The 21,536-nt window shown below is 52.8% G+C and overlaps 1 protein-coding gene across 5 annotated transcripts; it reads right to left on the reverse strand.

Moving 5' to 3' along the window:
• Nucleotides 1–1,792: 1,792 nt before the first annotated feature.
• LOC117651369 (cholinesterase 1-like) lies at nucleotides 1,793–21,533 on the reverse strand. 5 transcript variants are annotated; one of them, XM_034395354.1, is made up of 13 exons: nucleotides 19,057–19,277; nucleotides 11,427–11,527; nucleotides 9,975–10,190; nucleotides 9,487–9,614; nucleotides 7,575–7,670; nucleotides 7,379–7,501; nucleotides 6,861–7,209; nucleotides 5,836–6,035; nucleotides 5,600–5,762; nucleotides 5,263–5,468; nucleotides 4,878–5,025; nucleotides 4,677–4,806; nucleotides 1,793–4,604 (listed from the first exon to the last, which is right to left on the reverse strand). In XM_034395354.1, the coding sequence occupies exons 1-13, from the start codon at nucleotides 19,119–19,121 to the stop codon at nucleotides 4,421–4,423; spliced, it is 2,109 nt and encodes a 702-aa protein (XP_034251245.1). In that variant the 5' UTR covers nucleotides 19,122–19,277; the 3' UTR covers nucleotides 1,793–4,420. The 5 variants fall into 5 exon arrangements, with proteins under 5 accessions (XP_034251245.1, XP_034251246.1, XP_034251251.1 ...); XM_034395355.1 differs by lacking the exon at nucleotides 19,057–19,277 and adding an exon at nucleotides 15,856–16,036 and having other exon boundaries at nucleotides 4,421–4,604; XM_034395360.1 differs by lacking the exons at nucleotides 9,975–10,190; nucleotides 19,057–19,277 and adding an exon at nucleotides 21,471–21,533 and having other exon boundaries at nucleotides 4,421–4,604.
• Between the last annotated feature and the right edge of the window lie 3 nt (nucleotides 21,534–21,536).

The raw sequence follows: 21,536 nt of genomic DNA on the forward strand, positions 1-21,536 counted from the left end.
TTGTGTAACGCCACGTACAAAATTGCACAAATGCACACTGTGCATGTTTTATAGTTCATGTTTCACACTCCTCATTCATAGTTCACACTGTTCAATGTCATATATTTCGGCTCATATTTTACAGCAGGTATCATATTTCGTTGTCGCATGCCACATGTTTGTTCATATAGGCATAAGTAATTTTCCATAGACATGTGATATGTCTAGGTCGTTATATTTTCAAAGTTCTTGCCATATCTTATAGCTCTCATACGATACTTCAGAGTTCATAATTCAGATTTTATATGCTAAAGTTCGTTGTTTATTCGTCACATTTCATAGTTTATATGCCATATTTCATAGTTCATATGTCACCGTTCATAAGTTTAACCCTTCATACTTCATTTACTTCGCAATACGTCCATGCATGACTCTAATTTTCTACCTATATCAGCATACACCTAGTTTTAGACGTCTACAATGTGATCTGTACATATAAAAATTAATATAAAATATTAAATTATCTGTATAAGCTAAGTGTCTTTTGTACCGTGAAAATATACCGTATTCTCATGTAGCCTCTGTTCGTCATTTTATATTTCCCAACAAGTAGGATTTAAAACGATACAAAAACGTCACTCACGCCTTGCCATGTAGTACACTACCTGCTTACTCGACACAGAAATAAACTTGTTTATGTACCTGGGATGGCGGGGCGGGGGCAGGGGTATTATGAATTGGGTTTCCTGTTCAACCTAGCCGAGACTCGAGGTTAAATATAACTTACCTGCTTGTCCCAAGACTTGGCGAGTGTGGGTGCTAGCGAAGTGAGGGGCGGTGGTGACTTCGATGCAATATGAACGTCCGTCCAGGCTTCCGCGCACGTTAAGGTGGAGGCGGATGCATCATGATTTGTCGTGTAACATTTCAGAGAACTACTGAGGTGCATCAGTTGCAATCCACAATTGGACTAAGCATGCTAGATATTTTCCACCCCAATCGTTTCCGGGGGAAAATGATTATCAAAGATTATCAAACTACGCCCTTAAAGAGCAGGAATCGTTCAAATGCCCGAGGAAAGTGCGTGAATAGTTTAGGCGAAATTTTAATGCCATCTCAAAGGTATTAAAGACTCACGCCGTTCCAGGTGCGTAAATTGTTTACGCCCGTTAAGGGCATGGTTTAAATGCCTTTGTTTCACCAGTGTAGCAAAATTAGTGCCCCAGCAGCTTCTAATGCCGTTGATTGCCGAATATTTCCTCATTCTTTCCACTTTCTTTCCGACTTGTACCGCTTTGTTAGTTGCGCCAAACTTCAGTTTTACCGGCAAAAAAATCACATTCCCAAAAATGCGAAAAATATGATTTTCTGACAAATATTTTTGCCTTGGTGATTTTAATTGATTTCCTTGATATAAAGCGTAAGGATGCAGAATTTGGTGCTCATTCAACTGATCAGCACTTACAGAAGAACCCGCATCGGTACAAGGGCGGGGTGGCGCGGTGTCAGTTAAATAGGGTCTCCCTCCATGGTTTTGCCACACGCTGCGCCGCCATGCTACTCTGCCCATATTACTCCCAACCCAAACAACTAGCCCAGTTGTGTCTTTGTGATCCTCCCTCCTTTAACGGATGTGTGGGTCGACCAGTTTCATTCGGTCATTTTGGACCAGCCCCCCCCCTCCCCCTTCCTCCACCCTTATTTTACAGTGGGCTGGGCTCGTGTGCCCTGTTTGGCCGGCTGTCTACATCCCGCTTCTCTCTGGCAACGAATACCTCTGAATATCAGCAGAGGGGAAAAGTGAGAGTTCAACTGGTTCTTAATACATTTATTTCAGATATAGATTTCATATATAGATTTCAGGTATCGATTTCAGATATAGAGACACACAAAAGCAAACAGATTGTTTTCTTTCTGCCCCGAATTACACAAGGAGTGTTCATCCCGACATAAGCATACATTTCTTTCCATCTTGTAGGTAAATACATACACATTTCTTTGCGATTGTAGACATTCACAAATATATTTCTTTCTTTATGTTCATCCACAAATAAATTTCTTTCTTTAAATCCATCCACAAATATTTTTACTGCCGCCATAAAGGCAGACACAAATAAATTCCTTTCCGCATATAGACATAGACAAATATACTTTTTCATCTTATACCTATACACAAATATAATTAGATTGAATAAAGAAACATTCCCAAAAATTTCCCTTTCCAAAATAAGGCGTCCGCCTTTCCATCACATGCGCATATACAATTTCGTTTCATTTTCCATTATGTATAGATCATGTGCGCATAAACTGATACATTTTCTTTCCAACAACAAAGCAGCAACAAGTTATTATATTGCGAGTGTAGACACATATATCGTTGTAAAATGAATGTAAGATATAATAGTAAAAGACTCCTGGTGTACAGCGCGTGCTTGGTTGCCTGTAATTGTCAACCTATAGATGTTGAAGTATTTCTTAACAAACATTGGAAGAGAAAAAAAAAGCAACAGGATAATGTGTTTTTTCGTTGAAACATAGTAGCAAAATAATTTGTTTGTACTACATAGATCACATGAAAACTTAAAATACGTCGACATACATAATACCGACAATTGGGATGACTTCGGCAAATGGGATGTTAGAAGTACCATTTGGAGAAACATTCTAGTTGGGGATGCCGAAGTCACCCTAGTTGATGGTATTTGTCACTTTCCACCCTGCCGGCAAGTGCCCTAGTAGGCCATCATAGGAAGTTAATTTTTGTCATAAAAATTAAGTTTAGAAGAAAAATAATCATCTGAATTAAGGAGGTAATACGCTGGAACACGTTGCCAACTGTCTCAGGCAATGACTTGAAAATGAGTTTTTGCCCGTTTTTAAAACTTTCTGTCATTTTTCCTATCATTCCTATCATTTTTAGGAGAAATGTGGGCCTATCGCTAATAGTACAACAGCTTTTAGTCAAACTTTCACCCGAAGTCGAGCTTGCAGGACACGCTTTATCCACAAAAATTAAGATCATGTATCCTCGCTTGAGCCTAATGTAGCTGATTGGAGTGTCTATCACATGAACGACAACCACGAAGATCGACCAATGGTAAGTATCTGGTGAACCAATAATACCGCGTCCAAAGGGGAGACATACAACCCGCAAGTAGCCGCGTGGGTGGGCTTGCCCATACATTGCCTATGTTTTTGACGGAAAGTTTGATTTGCATCTCGTGAAACATCTACTCGTTTTCATGCAAAAGCATGGATATTTTTTAGGCTAGTTCCGGTGTATTGTCCCCTTAAAGAATTAACAATGGTAATTTCTTTTTATATAATACTGTAATGACAAAATAAATTCATACCTAATATTAATATACATATTTATACTTATCTTAAATTCAACTACATGTAAGGAAGTCTCAGGTGCATTAAAGCTTTCAAACTACGGGGAGCTTTAGTAAAAGCGCTGATTCTCCAAGGAATTCAGATTAGTCAACCGTATTATATTGATGCATCTCTGGGACCAAAAGAAGCTGAGGTGGAATGCTAAATATATTTAAATATAATTTTACTAATAACACAGACATCAAAACTTTGTACCAACACAGAAGGCTTCATTAACAGGGGGTAGAATCTAATATCTAAACACATATTTTAATGAATAAGTTTTGTGTGTGATACACGCGTGGTTCAAGTGCTGAAAGATATTTAAAACGCACGTCATTTTCCAATTCAAATTTTGTTAGCCACGAGCATATTGTGGTTAATCTCCACTTCCAGAGATCTGTCTTCCCCTTATCATCAATAACTATTACTTCACTCACAGCCAATTCACAACTCTCAAAGTAACCCTGCATTCGAAAAAAAGTGCGATAAAAATAAAAAAAGAGAAGCAGAAACCACAATTTTGGCTAGGGCTTTAAGTGTATCTCCATGATACACCGACTACGCAAGCAAACAGGGGTTGCAAAGCCATTAAAGTTTTTAACAAAGATAAACATTGTGTAGCACGAAATTTGAGTTTTGCCATCCTTACAGGCATGAGTTGGCTTCATCGCCCAACGATTCAATAACGCTCTACGGCGTCGCTAGTAGGAGTGAGTGAGGCCGTTTGGTCGGAGCCAAAGAGAGCCCTGTTGTAGGCCTGGCCCAGGGCCCGGCACTTGTTTGCGGTGCTGGCAGCGGCCATGTCGAACCACGCACGGGTCGACGACCCTGGCTGCAGAGGACTTCCCTCCGACGCCACGGCACCCTTGACCACGTCAAGGCCATTTTTGAGCTTGCCGCCGAGCGCCGCGCCCAAACCAGACGCCACCTCCGGCAACCGCCCCCCCAAGGGAGTGGGGCGGCTGGGCTCCTCGTCGAACTCGAAGCACATCTCCTCGTCGTCCCCAGTCAGGGGTGGCGACGGCGTGCACTCAGAGGATGACGAGGGGCCCAGCTCTAACCGCTAGGAGATAAGTGGCCTGCCCAGGTACCGGTGGTAGATGGAGTCCCAGAAGATCATGCGCTCGTTGGGAGGATCCTTGCGCATGTACAGTGTTTCTCCGATCTCCAAGAAGTTCATTTGGTTGCGACGCCATGTCGGTGTCCAGAGCACGCCCAAGCTCGCCCCATCGTCGGGGGTCGGATTACTGTAACACCCAATACCCAATCATGAAAGCGCTGCCGGTACCGACTTCCGAACGCGCAACGCCAAAACTCACCCTGTGTGAATGAAATTGCTCCACAGTTTTAGAAGGCGCCGACGGTGCAGATCATCTTCTGGGCTGATAGGGGTGTCCGGGAGGACTCGCACCCGGAACAAGTAGCCCAGTTCATCGCTATGTGCGACACCTGTCAGGAAAACGCAGTTAAGGTTTATAATCAGCATAGCGGCTCTTTATGGTGGAAACGCGGACGCTTGCCTGGATAATGCTTCAGCCCTAGCAGGCGCTTGAAGAATCCCAGGTTCCCATCAAAACTCATGTGGTACACGTAGACTGGTGACCTCCTGGTGGCATGGGCCTTGGTAACGTCGTAGAGCGGGTTGATGAAGCATATGTCACCGAACAGCTGTGAAAGTTATTCAAGTTAGCAAGTGCCCAAGTACAACAGACTTGTCCCCAAAAGGTCATTGAGCAGTTATTCCGTTCTTTTCTGACAAGTCACGTTGTGGTTTTAGTACATGCCACCCTGGTTATCCATAACTCACAATGAACTTTTTGTGGCAAATCCGCTTTCTTAAAGGCCGCAAATTTAAAAAAATCAAGTCTAGAACGGAGAAATTTTGATAAACAGTAAAACCCATACATCTATGAACTTTGACAATGTCTCCTTGGACAATTTTTTGAAGCCGAAGTAACACTGCATGATTTCAAAGTGACACTCCTCCCGGTCTACAGGGCTCATTGCGTTGAACATGAAGTCACTTAGAAAGGGTTGGTCGACTAGACGTTTGTTGAGCTTCGCCATCTCTGCATCTGATTCAGGGTTGTGTCGGTTCGACGTGGGATTGCCTGGACAGAGGGAACGAAGACTCATACAGCGGCAAGACACGACGCAGCAACAAATTCAGGGATACACTGCGCGCCTCTCCTCTCCGGTAACCACTCACGCCATAAGAAGCTCCGCCGGCAGGCGGCCTCACCTATCAACCACAACAGGCCCTCCCTGCTATTGGCGCCGGTCATCATGGGGACTGGGGCCTGCCCGCCTCGCCTGAGGATGGAGGCCGGGTCCTCGCAGAGGAAGGCTCCGGGGAGGTCAGGCTCCACCACAGGCAGGAACGCAAGCTCGTTGCCCACAAAGCGCTGTGGAGCCAAGTCATCGTCAGTCATGTTTTCAAGAGGCCTGCCACGTTTTGCGGTTTTACTGCGGACCTACCTCTTGGTTCCTCATACTGAGCAAGCCAGTCAGAATGCGGTCAGAGCTCTCCCTCTTGAGAGCGTTAACCAACCTGTCCTCGTTGTTGGTGTGGATACCCAGGTACCTGGCGAGCTCTCGCGCCTTCGACACTTGCTGATTTGTTATGGCCCAGTCGTGCAGCGCGGAGCCTGAACCCGCGATCACTCCATGGAAGAGGCCTGAAACAGCTTCGGTTAAGTGATGCAGCCACCGGCAAGCGTATTACTAACGTTTCTCTGAGAGGGAAATCACTTGAAATCTGGGACCTGAAAACTTTCCATTACGTTCAATTACGTTACGCGGCAAGGGTAAGAGTTATTCCACTTGCTGAAGTCAAGATTGAAGCCTACACTGAGACAAGGTGGTGCCCAGAAACTGACCGACTAAGTCGCCCGCCCCAGTTTTTAGGGCGACTTGAGTCGCCTACTTTCTGGGCGACACAGTCGCCTAGTTTTAGGGCATCTTGGTCGTAAATACAGAGCTTACTTATCAATGCTTGCCTAAGGCGCCCACAACCTGAGCACCTTTGGGGTTGGTCCGACCGAATGTAAACCGCTGCTGCCCAGATTCGGGGCACCCATTGCGCCTAGATTCGGGGCATCTCTGACACCACCCAAATGTGAAATCCATTGAGTTTATCCATGATGAGGCAAACTTGTGTGCAATGCGTTGGGCCAGCATAGATAAGTAAGCTCAGTATTTACATGACCAAGATGCCCTCAAACTAAGCGACTGTGTCGCCCAGAAAGTAGGCGACTCAAGTCGCCCTAAAAACTGGGGCGGGCGACTTAGTCGGTCAGTTTCAGGGCGCCACCTTGTCTCAGTGTAGCTCTTACGATTATACTAATAAGTATAACACTACGAATCGGCACCCCGACTAATACGCGATCGGTTTCCTCTCGTCTTTATCATACCTCCATCCTTTCTCGCTTCTAAAAGACTAATTAGAGCTACAAAGGAAGAATACGTAACGTAATTTCTGGACAAACCCAACTGGGCCCCACCTCTGGATAAGGGAGACAAGGTGTGCAGGTGCACTGCTGCGGCGCCTGCACTCTCTCCATACAGCGTGACCCGGTTGGGGTCGCCGCCGAAGTTGGCAATGCTGCGTTTGACCCAGCGCAGTGCCTGCACCTGGTCCTTGAGGCCCGCGTTGCCGGGGGCCGCCTCGGTCCCCACGGCCAGAAAGCCGAAGGGCCCCAGGCGGTAGTTGATGGTCACAACCACGATCCCCATTTCCAAGAAGTAGTCGGGGCCGTATACATCAGCATCCCCGTCGCCGACGAGGAAACCTCCGCCGTGAATCCAAACCAACACGGGGCGGAGGTCAATGTAGTCAGCATGAGAGGGCAGCTGTAAATGGTTCATGCAAGGCTGGTCTTAATTAATTCACGCCAAACGGAATGAGATGCTACAGTTGCAGTCTAAAGCTCAAAAGACGCGCAAATACACCAGGGCACGGCGGTAAGTTGATATTTCGTCTGGTGACGTCGGACTTGGCGTGTGGCGTTTTAATTATTACCTCAGGGGTGTAGACGTTGAGATAGAGGCAGTCCTCGCTGCCACAAAACATCTTGGTGAACCGGCGAAAGAGGTTCGGCATGACGGCCACGAAGGCTGCCACATCTCTGAAAGACCAGGATCGCTGCAAATGCACACCTGCGTTAGACTCGGGTGTACCTAGCGGCAACAGGTTCCTGCGTGAAGGCAACACCTACCGGCAGCGGCCTGATCCTGACTTTGGGCTGCTTGCAGCAGGGTCCCTCCTTTCCCGCGTCCCTGATGCCGTGCCATTTCCTGGGCGCCCGGGGTGCCTGGGAGGAGAATAAGGTCAGTGTACAGACCGGGCCACAGTGCGTCTAGCCGCGGAGGCTAGACCGCTAGCTCCGCGCCGCTTTTCTTGTTGGCCGCCGTCTTTTGCCCGCTTTTGCTGCCATGCTTTTGTCCAGAAGACGCCCCCACCACTCTAGACCGCTGGCCCCCTGGCCCAATGGGCTTGCTCTTGCTGGCCCGGGTCTGACCCTTCGTAGCAGGTACGGATTATGACGGCCTAATCTGCCGTTCAACTCTATTTCGTTAAAACAATTTGCGTTCACGGCTTGCACAATCTGATCGTGCAGTTGACATAAATTAAAGCAGCTGCTTACCCTCCTAGGAGGGTAATGCTAGAATCCCCATTTTTGACGAAGTACCGGCAATTGACCCCGCCAAGTGACAAAAATGCCGTCACATGGTCAATAATTTGAGTTCATAACACCTACCTTGGATTTCTGTTAACTGCTCGTCCAGTTGGTTAGATTGATCAAAAAGTAAACGCAAATTGCTTTTACAAAATTGAGTTGGGTCGGCAGATCAGGCCGGCGTAATCCCTACCTGAGGAGGGTCAGACCCGGGCCAGCCAGGGCAGGTGCCGGCCGCCGGGGCCCGACCGATGTCAGTCGATTGTCCGCAGCTCCTTAGGGGGTATTCACTCAGGTATGTCAGTCGACCGGTGTGTAATAGCCCTACGTCCCGGGATGATATCTGTGTAATTGCAGTTATGACGATGTAATACCTGTAGTGGCCCCGTAATAGGTGTGTAATTCGAGGGGTCCTATTCAAAGGATCTTATCTGGGCGTTCCCCCCAAGACAATCTTATCTTAAACGCAGGTGAATTTCACATACTTTGATCATTTGATACAGCTACATATCAATATAATTTGTAGGTATGTTCAAGTAAATGTAAAGATGGCAGATCAAAGAAACCAAAAGTGCATGAAGAAATATGTTTCGCTTACCGTCGTATTTGTTCTGACTGATCAAAAAACGTGAAATTTGCAGGCGTTTAAGATAAGATTGTCTTAGGGGGAACGCCCAGATAAGATCTTTTGAATAGGACCCCTCGAATTGATGTAAAATTGGCGCAATGGCTCTACATAAATGATCATTGTAATAGCTGTAATTCTTATGTAATGGCTGTGTTGTGTAATTACTGTAATTGTGTGTAATAAATGTACTAAATGTAATTTTCATCATTAAGATGTCTGTAACGGCCGATTGTATTTGGTGTAATGTAGTCTGTAATTGCTGTAACGAAGTGATTATTGACACGCAGCGTTTATAAAGTGAAAAGCCATTTACATACACACGGCGTGCAAATAACGCGATTTTCATTATATACACGCCGGAAAAGCTTTTCCAGCGTGTATATAATATTGCGGTAATAGCATTGTAGTATTTCGTAATAGGCGTAATTGTGAGATAATACCCGCAATGGGCAGATTAGGAGTAATAGTGAGGAAATACCCGTAAAGGACAAATTAGGTGCATAGGAGGTAATTCATGTAATATTTTCCGGAAGGTATTCGTATGTCGACCCTATTGGGGAGTGAATACCCCCTTGCTCCCGATTAGGTCGACAAAAGACGGCGGCCGACTGTAATCAGTTATGAATGGCGTTCGGGCAGGCCCGGCAGGGCAGCCGATATCGACGTCTAGACGATGCCCTTCCGACGCGGCGAGCGAGCGGTCAGCAGGCCGGCCCGAGTTACGCAAGGCGGGCGCGAAGCTCTCTCAACTTCGCGCGCCACAGATTAGAACACACTTTCACGCCACGATTGACAAATGCCAATCACCTCGCTTCTACTCACCTGGAATCTCAGTTCTCTCAGGGGAGGCCTTGCATAGGGGATGCCCTGGAAGCTGTAGTAGGTGGTATTTCCTTCTGTCCTCAGGGTCCTGCCACGCAGGCGCCCTTCGCAGATCCTGACGACAGGGCCTGCAAAGCAGCCGAGGGTCATCGACAAGCGGATGAGCGGCAATAGCACTCGGGAAATGACCAAACGCACGGCGTGCACTGATATCGGGGAGGCAACGACTGGGAAATTTTGTGTCAGCCGGATTACCGTACCGGGATAGACCTCGGACCACCTCCGGATTAAATAAAGAATTTTCCAGAAGTATCCTTTGATTACTACGGATTACGTTCGATTACCACAGGATTGCCTTGAAAATTTTGGTAATCTGGATTACGGATTACCTGTTTGCTGTCAGTCAGATTACCCAAGTCGTTACCCCCTCGACGGCATGCATCGGCATCCATCGGCATGCAGCAAGCGGACACGGCTGCCGAACGCACCCGACCCGCACGAGGTCCCAAAGAAGTTAGCGAGCGACGACTCGGTGTGGCACGTTGAAATGACGCCAGCGCTCGCCCGCGGAGGCCGCTTGTATGCAAGGTGTGGTAATGCGTTGATGGGCCCTGGCCCTGGCCTGAGAACCTCGCAAGTATTCTCTGAGAGAAAGTTTAACTGCGTAGAGCAAGGCCGCCTCGCTCGACCCTGCCCCTGCGCTCCTGTCAAGGAAAAGCCCACCGAGGCGGAAATGAAGAGATTAAGATGAGTTTCCTCCAAAGGCGCTCCGGGACAGGCACGGACTGGCCCAGGTTCGTAGGGTTGGAAAACCAACCCGGGCCAAAAGGTATCATTTCGGGCCCTTTTTTTCCTTTTTTGCCCCTGTATGTGGGGAATTTCCGGGCCTCTTCGGGCCACTTCCAACCCGGGCCCTTGACCCATCAGTCCATGCCTGCTCCGGGATCATGGGTTCGGTAAGCAATGTGATTTTATAAGGACCCTACAAGCACAAAAACCTGTCGACATTCGAGGGATGTACCAAAGTCCTAACAAAACGCAAAGCAGAACACAAATCCCCCCGAACAATTTCACCAAATAGCAAGGTGACCCACAAAATTCCTTGTGGCTGGGCGCAGGGGAATTTGTGCTCATGGGTCCGTAGGACGAAAAATGATCCTGTCTAAGGACATTTAAGTTCCCTATCCACCCTGTTTCTGTGTACCAATTGAGAACGGACACCCACTTTTTAAGTACAAAAGTATTTCTGTGCACAAATGCTGTTTTTCCCTGTGGGTTCGGGCTGACGAGCGACTGTGGATTCAGCCTCTTCCATTCGTGCTGTGCAAAGCGCGAAGCGCGGTGAAGCTACGCTAGACGATAACCCTCGGATAACGCCTTATCAAAACGGACACTTCCGGGGTTCAAAAATTACAACTCGGCGAGAATGACCAGAGAAGCGAGCACCGCTAGAATGGGTCGTGACCGAGATTTGCAAACAAAACTCCCTTTCCTGACGCCACAGATTTTCCAACACCCAATCAAAAATAATCTTTGTCAGCGTTATGTTCCCTCATTAAGGAGTGCATCGACATCGATATGAAGTTGATTGGCCCTCAACGTTGATTTGAGGTAACGACACGTTTCCACGATGCCGGTCACGCGGCATTCCGGGCATTCCCTTGACGGCACATTGTGGCTTCTCAAGTGCAAATCTGAACGAGAAGCACTTTGCCCGGAACAAAGATCATCCTTTGTTTTTTGGGAACTATTTTGCAGTAACGGTAAGCTGAGATAGGAAGAACTTGCCCCGCCATACCCATTCTAGGAGGTCGTATCTATCGTGTCAAAATCCGGTGAGCTCCAGCGATATTAGATACAACACACTGCATGCAATAAAGCAGAAACCGGAGCAACAAATAGCTAGACGGCAGCGTGTCAAAGTAGAAGTTCTGGCTTACGTGAAGGTGGCCTCTCCCGGAACCTGAGCCTGCGCCTCTCGGTGTGTCCTTCGGGGGAGTTGGGGCCCCCTGCAGGCTTCATGGTGGAGGCGCTGCAGCTGCTGCAAGCAAAGCGGATGTCCTCCGTGAATGGCTGTTCTGCCGAGGCCCCCTCGCGATCGCGAGGCGCACCCGACTCCGCGATTCCAACCTCAGCGGACTTCCTGCGGCTCCCGCGGCCTTGCCTCCGCGACCTTCCCCTCGCGACCTTGCCCATGCGGCCCCTCCGCCGCGACCTTCACTTCGCGGCCTTCGTGGCCCCGCCCCCGCGGCATCGCCCCAGCAGCCTGGATCCCGCTCCCCCCCCCCTCCGGCCTTGACTTCGCCCCCTGCCACCGTGGCCTTGCCCCCTACCCCCACCTGCCCCCTGCTCCCCCTAGCCCTACCCCCGCGGTCTAGACTCGGCGGCCCTCCCTGCCCCCCTCCCCCCCCCCCGGCCTTGTCCCCGCTCCCCTGCACCTGCGGCCTTCCCCCCACCCCCACCCCCCGCGGCCTTGACCGGACGGCCCTCCCTCTCCCCACCTTGGCCTTGCCCCCGCTCCCCTGCCCCTGCAGCCTTGCCTCCGCGGCCTTGATCCCACGGCCCTGCACCCCCTGGCCTTGACTTCGCGGTCTTGTCCTACCTCCCGCCCTGTCCCCCCGGCCTTGACGTGGCGGCCCCACTGAGAATGAAAAAGTCATGATCAATACCCAATTTTGGGCGAGGTTTACTTTCTCACCCAAATTTGGGCGAGGAATGTTTCCTCGCCCAATTTGGGCGAGGAAAGCTTCCTCGCCCAATTTTGGGTGAGGAAGGGTGTATCAGCTCCCTATATAGCTCCATAGTATTATGACCCAAATTTGGGTGAGGAAACTTTCCTCACCCAAATTTGGGCGAGGAAAATTTCCTCACCCAAATTTGGGTAATAAAGAATTCCTCACCCAAAATTTTAGTCATGATCATGACTCTTTCATTCTCAGTGCCCACCGTCCCCCCTCCCTGCCCCCGCGCCTCCCCCAGCACTGCCCCCTCCAGGCCGTCTTGCATTATGCACCCAAACCACTTCTTCTTTTCCGTTTCGTCCTAATGGGCACTGCAAAGGGTTCATTATTTTAACAGCATGGTGCTATGATTTAAAGAAGTCACAGCCGCTGCACTCACAGACAATACGAGGTGGGTAGAAAATAGTTTTGGAGGAAGGGAGGGGGCCCCATGAATTTCTCCCATTGGAGGCCGGAGCGGCTGGAGCTGGCCATCCCCGCGCCGCGCCGCGGCAGTGCTGCCATGGAGGGGGCGCCCCCTCCCCCTCCCTGCCATGGAGGGGGCGCCCCCTCCCCCTCCCGGAGTCACCACAGCCGGAACCGCACTCCATGGCGTGCAAACCCATGGCAGTGGGCGGGGCCTGCCTCAGAGGCAGGCGGTCCCGGAGAGGGCGGGCCGGAGCCAATCGCAGCGCTGCCGTGTCAAGTGTGGGCAGAAAGCCTGGATTGCTACCCCCCTTTCCCCCCCTTCTCGTGCACCGCGCACGGGCGCACCACTACCACTAGCTCCGGCCAAGGTCTCGGTCGCCAAACCCCCACCCCCAACCTCCACCCCCAACCCCCCTCCGCAGTCACAGCGCCCCCACGCGTCTGTCAGAGATCCCGCTCTCCCGCTGGCCCCACTTTTGTCATGACGCGTGCAAGGACTCGTGGAAACACCGTACCACAAGATTTTAGTCGCTGTAAACCCCTCCTCACCCAACCGAACACTATCTCCCACTCAATGAGCTCGCAACCACTCACTCCTTCCCTCTTATCAAACTCAACACCTCTCCCATAAACTCACACTTTCGTTCGGCACAACTGTATCAGTCTCTCTCTCAATCAAACACAGACACATTCAGAAGACTCAGGTAACTCAATTTCATTCATGCACTCACCTTTCATCACCGCTCTTTCATTCATGCACTCACCTTTCATCACCGCTCAATTAAATCAAGTACACTGACACTCCGTTGCACACATTTCCAGTGGCAAGTTTTGCCAACCGGTGCAGGTTGTGTGGCCCCACTTTGGCGGGTCGTCTCCCCGCCAATCGGCGCACACGCTAATCACTCCTGCGACTCGCTACGCCACGCCTCGGTCGGTTTCATGAGGCAGCGGAGGTGGCAGTTTGCAAGACGGAGGGAACGGGACGGGCGGCGCGCGACAAGTAGGCGACGCGCCCGACATTACCCCGCGAGAACGAGGCAGCTCGCAGGACATCAGAAGAGATTATTGTCCCCCTCCCCCCCCCCCAAAAAAAAAGAAAAGACCTCACGGCTGACCAACCGCGGCGGAGGACGGCGGAGGGCGGTGGAGGACGGCGAAGGGCGGCGGCGGCGGGGGGCGGCGGGGAGCGGCGTAAGGCCATATGACCTTAGAGCGGCGGGGGCGGCGGGGGGCGGTGGGGGCGGCGGGGGGCGGTGGGGGGCGGCGGCGGAGGGTCTTGTTGTGGCGTGGCGGTGGTGCGAGGCCTGTTAGGCCTTCCCTCCAACGCACCAGTGGTACAGCCGCACACTGATTCAGAGAGTTGTTACCGTCGCCCTGTCTCCCTGGCACTCCAGCGTAGCCAGTGCGAGAGAGACAGAGCGACGAAAACGGCTGTCGAAATCAGTCTGCGGCTGGCGGCTGGGGGGCGGGCGCGCGTCTCGGCTGGCTGCCCTGCGCCCGACCCGCGCCCCGGGCCCCAGCGGCTGTGGGTAAGGAGCTGGGACTGGCCGAGATGGTCCGAGATGCATCGCCGACCCGAGGGAGGCGTCAGTCGATGCGTTTTCGACCAGGCCGAGCAGGGCCGAGCTGGGCGTCAAGTTATTAGATTAATTAACTGGATTCCGGGTAAGGCCGAGTGGCCTGCCCCCGGAGCATTCTCCAGTGATGCTGCCTGTCCGGGAAGATTGAAGTCCCCCCCCCCCTCTCCCCAGGATATAATCGTCGCATTGCTGCGCGACCGCGGCACATCCTTATGCAGCAGCGGGCATTTTGGCAAGCCTCAAATGTTCTCGGATTTATAGCTCATATTTTGAGCAAGCAAAATCGCTTGAGCTTCAGAATTAAGTGTACTAGGTTGGCCAGGAACCCCGAGACAAATTGATTGCAGGCTTTACGTCTGCAGTCGCACGGGCGCGCTCGCCTATGCACCGATCTGTGAGCGCCGCCGGGACGCTGTAGAGTAGCCACTCGTCCCGCATTACGGTTGGATGAGACAAGCCCACCGGCTACTTCTCCGCCTGCCCGTCGGCCTGTCCACATGTCCGTTGTCCGCTCCATCAGCCAGTCCATCTAACCTCCCCTGCTGGCCAAACCTACCCTTCGAAGGCCTAGGCCTTGGAAGGGTAGGTTAGGCCAGCACCCCACGGATTCCGCTAACTACAGATTCCATGTTCCAAAAGCGGGCATATGCTCGCGACCCCCTCCCCCTCCCCTCCCCCTCAAAAAAAAATAATTGGCCACATTTACATTTTCCCACCTCTTTTGTTGTCCACTAGAGGCCAACGTAGTTCGTGACATCCCTCACTGTAGAAAGTTCAGCTTTAAATTCAAGTTCTCTCGTTCATTCAACTCAACAAACTTAACAGTGTACTCAGTAGACTCTCATCAGCGTGTACTCAATTCAGTACACTCTCCAGGGAGTGTGCCGAGTGCACTGTTTAATGCACTGAGAGCGCCAAGGTCAGGGTCAGGGTCTAGGTCACGTCGGCGGGTTCCATCAAACGGGTTCAATTTCTTTTTTTTCTTTCGCCCACCAACTGTTTTGTCGTCCGGCAAAAGTCGAAAAGCCGAGTGCAACACGCCACCGCGACGCGTCGCGACGCGGCCTGCTCATCAGTGGGAACCAGTCAGTCACGGTCCCCCGAATCGGACGACGAAAACCACAGGCATTAGCCGCGACCGTTCAATCAGCACCGTCAGCACAGCCACTGTGTCACGAGGTCTAACCAATCTGACCCCGCTGCACCCGCTGCCCGCCGCGTCGCCGCACGCATCAGGGAATCCAGGGTCACTGCCGCGCCCGGTCGTTGCCGTCCGCCCCACCCACGCCTCGGCAGCCCGCGCGCCGGCCAGCCGGCTCCGCACCGCTCCGCACGCTGTCACGTTGTCGCTTCCACGCGTTGCTACGCTTGCAGCAACACCGGTGGACCTCCCCCGCACGGCGCACGCAACAAGCAGGCCGTCCGAGTCCAGAACTGCCTAGCCGCGCGTCCCTGAAAAACCTGCATCGCGTGCATGGGTTGACACTCCAGCGCATCGTCGGAGCGTAGCCGAGGTCTGCAGAGGCCCAACGAATGCGCTTCTCAGTCAGCGAGGTGCGGCGCGGTGCCGCGCGCTGCACCCGGGCGGCACGTCACCTGCACCGCGGGCCGGCCGCCGCGGTCCAGAGAAGACTCACCTAAGCAGCGAGGCTGGTCGCACGCAGCCCTGGAGGGCCTGAAAGGCGCTGGGCACTAGAACGGGTCACTGTCAATCACTGTCAATCACTGTCGCGCGCGTGAGAACCGATCGCGCGCTGCACTGGCGGCAGCGGCTGGGCGCCGCGCTGGCTGCTGTGCGCTGCTGTGCGCTGTTGTGGCTGTGCGGCGGGCAGCTGCCTTCCCCCGACTGACTGCAGAGCCCGGCGGCGGTGCCGCGATGCCTGGTCGCTCTCCGGCGCGGCTGGACTCGAGTAGTCTTGCTTCCTGACACACGTCGCCGGCCCGCGCCCCGTCTGTCCCGCGCCCCGCCTGTCCCGCGCCCCGCCTGTCCCGCGCCGAGCCGAGCCCCGCCGCCCGCGCCCCTGGCGCCCCTGGTAGCTGGAGGCTGGAAGAGGGGGCTCCCGACAACTCCCGATCCACCCCCTGTCCCCTTCTCCTGCTCGTTGTCAGCAGTGCTCGCACATCGGGAGTTATACAGCTTCAAATAGAAACTCTGAATAGCTTGACTCCAACCGTAATGTGTCTTTGGAAAAAAAAAGGCAGCTCTGGACAACAACGCACCTCATTGGTCAAATGGAACGAGCAGATCCCCAGGCTGCAGCCCGGAAGAGCAACAAAAGGATGCGGCCGCCCCACCTACCCCACCTCTCCGGGAGCCCGGCCGGCTGGGGCTGGGGGGTGAGAGGTGGTGAGAAGGGGGTGGCGTTTCCAGGCTGCAGCAGCGCAGCAGCCCGCCGGACGGGGACGGTCGGCGACGGTCGGGGCGGTCGGCGGCGGTCGGAGCGGACGGCGACGGTCGGGGCAGCGGTCGGGAAGGTTGCGCAATGGGCGGCCGGCGGCATTGATGCACTTGCGCGATCACCCCACGCTGCTGCAGTGCTCTAGGTAGACGCGCCGGGCCGACGCGCCGGACCGACGCACCGGGCGGAGAGGACGCTCAGGACGGACGCACAGGGCCGACGCACCGGGCGGAGAGGACGCTCAGGACGGACGCACAGGGCCGACGCACCGGGCGGAGAGGACGCTCAGGACGGACGCACAGGGCCGACGCACCGGGCGGAGAGGACGCTCAGGACGGACGCACAGGGCCGACGCACCGGGCGGAGAGGACGCTCAGGACGGACGCACAGGGCCGACGCACCGGGCGGAGAGGACGCTCAGGACGGACGCACAGGGCCGACGCACCGGGCGGAGCGGACGCTCAGGGCAGGGCGGACGCACCAGGCTGACGTACAGGGCGGACGCACTGTAGGGTAATTCCGCGCAGTGTGGCCGTCGCTCTGTCTCTCTCGCTTCTGTACAGGACGTCCCATGAATGCAAGAGAGATAGAGCGACGGCCACACTGCGCGGATCACCCTGCGGCGGAGCGGACGGACGCACAGGCAGAGCCCTGTCCGCATAGGGCGGACGCACAGGGCAGAGCCCTGTCCGCATAGGGCGGACACACAGGGCGGACGCACTGGCGAGGGGTGAATCACAAGTGTACTCATGTGTACAAATTTGCCCGTACTCAGTGTACTCACAAGTTTAAAAGTGGCGAAACTCTCTCGTTTTTTGACCGATTTAACGTCGAGTGCCATTAAAAACGCTAAATAAAGCCTCAAAATGTTTAAAATTGTGAAATTTGTGAGTAAAGCAAGGTGTACTCACCCGTACTCATGTACTCATGTGTACACCAGAACGCTGAGTGATTCACCCCTTGCGCACAGGGCGGTCGAAAAGGCTGGAAGTAGGGTGGGTATAGAGGGTTTTAGTGCTTATTATGGTGTCATTTTCGTTTACCTTGCGTTCATCCTCCTATCGCCGGGTAGAGAAATTCCAAGGGGTTACCCACTCTGGTAATCGTGTGTACACTTCGTCCGGTAATCATTGGTAATCACACACCAAAACTGGCTAGTTTCGCCGTTTTTATCGGATTTGGGGGGGTTTTCTTATGAAATTAGACCAAAATGCTCTTAGCTGGCCAAAATTATGGAGTTTTTTTGGGTATGTTTGTAGGTAATCACTGGTAATCAGTAATCCTGTGTTCACTCCTGAGCTGAGTGGTCAACCCCTTGAGAAATTCACCTTGACCGTGCACAACATGAAGAACGGCGCCGAGATGGTGCTGTTTCAAAGGCTGCCCTTGCAACCCGTAAGATGGGGATGTGCACAGCCCCCTTGCGAAAGGGTTGAAAAACTCTCATAGCGCTGAGCGGGCATGCCAAATGGACAGGGTTGAGGGTTCGCTTCATTGTTCATGATTACAAGTCAGCAATATTCTTTGATTATCCGTGGTTAAAGTGATATCGATTAAACTGAATGAATGCGATTGGGTGATTAATCTGATTATAATGAACTGAACACGGATGAATACAGTAATTATCAGCGACGACAACTGATTTACGAAATGAGTGAGTGTACACCGAATATTCTGAGTTTGATCACCGATCGCCGCCGATCGTATAGTGGCCAGCCAGAAAAAGTTGCGGCAAGGTGACTGGAAAGAAACTGTCAAAGAATTGATCCTGAAAACGACCAATTATATTCAATAAATAGCGAATACTTTGGCGGTCTGCTAAACAAGCCGGCTGGTTGCAAGCACCCACGCGTCGCCTTCACCGGGCCGACCCCAGCGCAGTGACCGGAAGCGTTTCAAAGAGCCCGCCGCGCCCCGCCCCACCTCTGGACACACTCTCCGCGCCACCCGGGGCACTGAGCTAAATGAGACCCTCTTCAAGGAATGGGCACAAATGGCAACAAAAGTAACCCTGCTTCCTATCCTCATCCACCCTAAATCTATGAGGCGTACTTTGTTGTGTCTAGATGAAGAGAGGAGATGGAGGGGAGGGGGCGCCGATTTGTGGGCGGAAACGACCCCCTCCTGCATGTTATTTCGGTCGAGCTCCCGGAGTTCTCGGCCTGAATATACCTGAAATAGAGGCCTTTGCAGCTCGCGAATCGAGCGCGGCAGGAGCAGGCCAGGGGGCAGAGGATAACCCGGGACATGGTGTGAATGCTGAGAGGGAATGTTCAACACCGCCTGAAGTGGCCACTTGCACGCGTGTTGCCATTTCAAAATACTCTCTCTGAATGGCGTGAAGTGGCCGACAAAAACTGATGCCACAGGTGGGAGGGCAAAGAGGCTGACGAGACCTTAACCTCGCCTCGTAGCGGTTACTGAAGTCGATTCACTCACCTCTCGCCGCTGCTGCACCAACTGCACGAACGTGAAACAGCATCCACATCATCAAACTGCTCCATAATTTGATCAATTGCAGACTGATTTTCGTACAAAATGGTTTAAATCTAAAATCACGTATTTATCTGCGGTTGCGGTTGCCTTCCCAAAATGTCCATTGACCAAATATTTTGCTGATAAAAATAAAAAATCGTGACGAGAAGGGAGGACTGGCGGTACGGCGGCGTTCACACTATGTCCTCGCGCGCGCGCGCACACACACACACACACACACATGCATACATACATACGTACATACATACATACATACACATACACTCACGCACGTTTACTAGTAAAGACTCACACACTCACACACTCACTCTACAAGCAAGACACTCAAGCTAGCACTGCTACGATCAGACTGAGCCACTCCTGCCCCCTCCAGCCGCCGGCTCCAGCGGCAGTGGCGCCGCGGTGGCAGACGTCTGCAACTATTCCTCGCGGCGCTGGCGTGCGCGTTGGCGCGTTCAACCACCTTTCACCCCCTCAGGTCGACAAAGGAATCGCGAGGAGGGGATCACGAGGAAGAAAGGCGTCAAAGGGAGGTCGGCGAGAAAGTCTCCTCTCCTCTGATTGGCTTTGCGCTTCCTGCCGCGGCATGTGCCGGAGCGAGCTTCCTTTGGGGAAGAGACACGTCACGTTTTTCGTTGTTTTTTGCCTACTTTCAGGCGGATTGCACGTCAAATTGCCTGCGCACCAGGCTTCCTATCAAGGGGCATTGCGCTTGCGATGCGACCCCGACAATCCTGGGTAGACGCGCACGTCCCGGTTTGTGGCAAAGATCGTCAACGGGTGGATCGCGATGGATCGTGCTCGCGAACGTCGGTTCGGGTCGGTTCCGAACCAAACCGAAGCGCCGGTTTTGGCCCAAACCGTTGACCAGCTTCGAGTCCCGGCGGCGCTATAATTTTTTTTCGCGATTTCAGAGCTGCAACCGCAGCTAACATTTCACGGCACATATACCGTGGATATTCTTTTTCAAGAACCTGAAAGGTGCCAGAGACCGACAAAAATGCAGGCTTCTGCCGGGATTCGAAGCTGGGCCAGTCGCCGGCCGGGCCCACGCCCGCCAGGGCTTGGCTCTGGACTGACCCGGACCGACGTTGGAGAGCACGATCCAACGCGATCCACCCGTTGACGATCTTTGGTTTGTGGCCGCCAGGTGGCCGCCCAAGAACGCAATGAAGGGCTTCGTGGGACGGGGCGTAGCATGAATATAAGCTGAAGCGACTCATGTCGGAGTGAGTGCCACACGCCCGCCTTCCGCCCAGCTCGGCAGCCTGTAGCGCCTGCTGGGTAGGCCGGCCACCAGGCCCGCAGCGCACCGGAGTGGAGACGGTAGCCTACCTCGCCCCTGCGCCTTGTTTTCTGTGGAGCGGCCCGGGCCAGGCAGTGAGCGGCCAACATCCAGACGAAGCTGATCCCGTATGTATCGCTTCCAATGCCCGCAGGAGGCGCGACAAAGACATAAGATACCCTCCGAACCGCTCCGTGCGAGCGTGAGCGAAGCCATGCAGGGGCACGGTAGGCCACCGTCTCCACACCGGTGAGTTGTGGACTCATTGCTGGCCTACCTAACAGGCGCTAGACGGTTGGAGTCCTGCGCTCTCTCTACGCGCTACTACGGACCAAGAGCGAGGTAAAAGAAAAGACGAGCGCCCTAGGTCAGATGCTCGCCGTGTCTACAAACCGTGCTGCTTAAGCTGATCCTTTGTGACGTTTCTGCGTTTTTGTGTCCGTTGCGGCCACAAACAGGAACGTGATACGTGCCGCTATAGCGTGATTCTAGATGTTATGGCGCGCCGTCACGCTTGTTCCGCCGTGGTCCGAGTCCCGACTCGACAGTCTTCCTCGTACTTCCTCGCAAGTACTAAGTTAGAAGACAATTTTTCCAAGAGCAGGGCGCCTTTAACTGCCAGCAGGACATGGTGCTGCCAGTAGCTCTTCATGAGTTGCCATCCGCCAGAGGCGGATCCAGAGGCGGCCTTAGGGAGGGGCAAAGTGGCACTTTCTGCCTATTTACAGGGGCAAAGCATGGCTTTTTGCCTTCTATCAAGGGCAAAGAATGGCTTCTTGCCTACCTTGCCGGCGGTATCTAGGTGCCATGGGGGGGTCGCCCCCACCTGTGGATCCGCGCTTGCCATCCGCCAATTTATTATTTTTAATTTTGTTTAATTTATTTTTTTACAGCGCGGGATGCGTACGACGCATTTGGCGCGCTGCCGGACACTTTTAGTTGAAAACAGTATTTCCATTTGTTAGGGAACTCGGTTCGGCGATGTACACAAAATGTTCTGTACAACGTATATCAACGCGGGATGTGAGGGAGGTAGGAAATAATTCTGTCAAAAACACACACCCATACGTACCATTTGAAATACTCCGAGTTGCGCGCCACAACAAGCCGCCATGCCTGCCTGCAAATAACAACACGG

Source organism: Thrips palmi, unplaced genomic scaffold (genome assembly GCF_012932325.1).
Source record: "Thrips palmi isolate BJ-2018 unplaced genomic scaffold, TpBJ-2018v1 HiC_scaffold_5, whole genome shotgun sequence".
NCBI classification, from domain to species: Eukaryota; Metazoa; Arthropoda; class Insecta; order Thysanoptera; family Thripidae; genus Thrips; species Thrips palmi.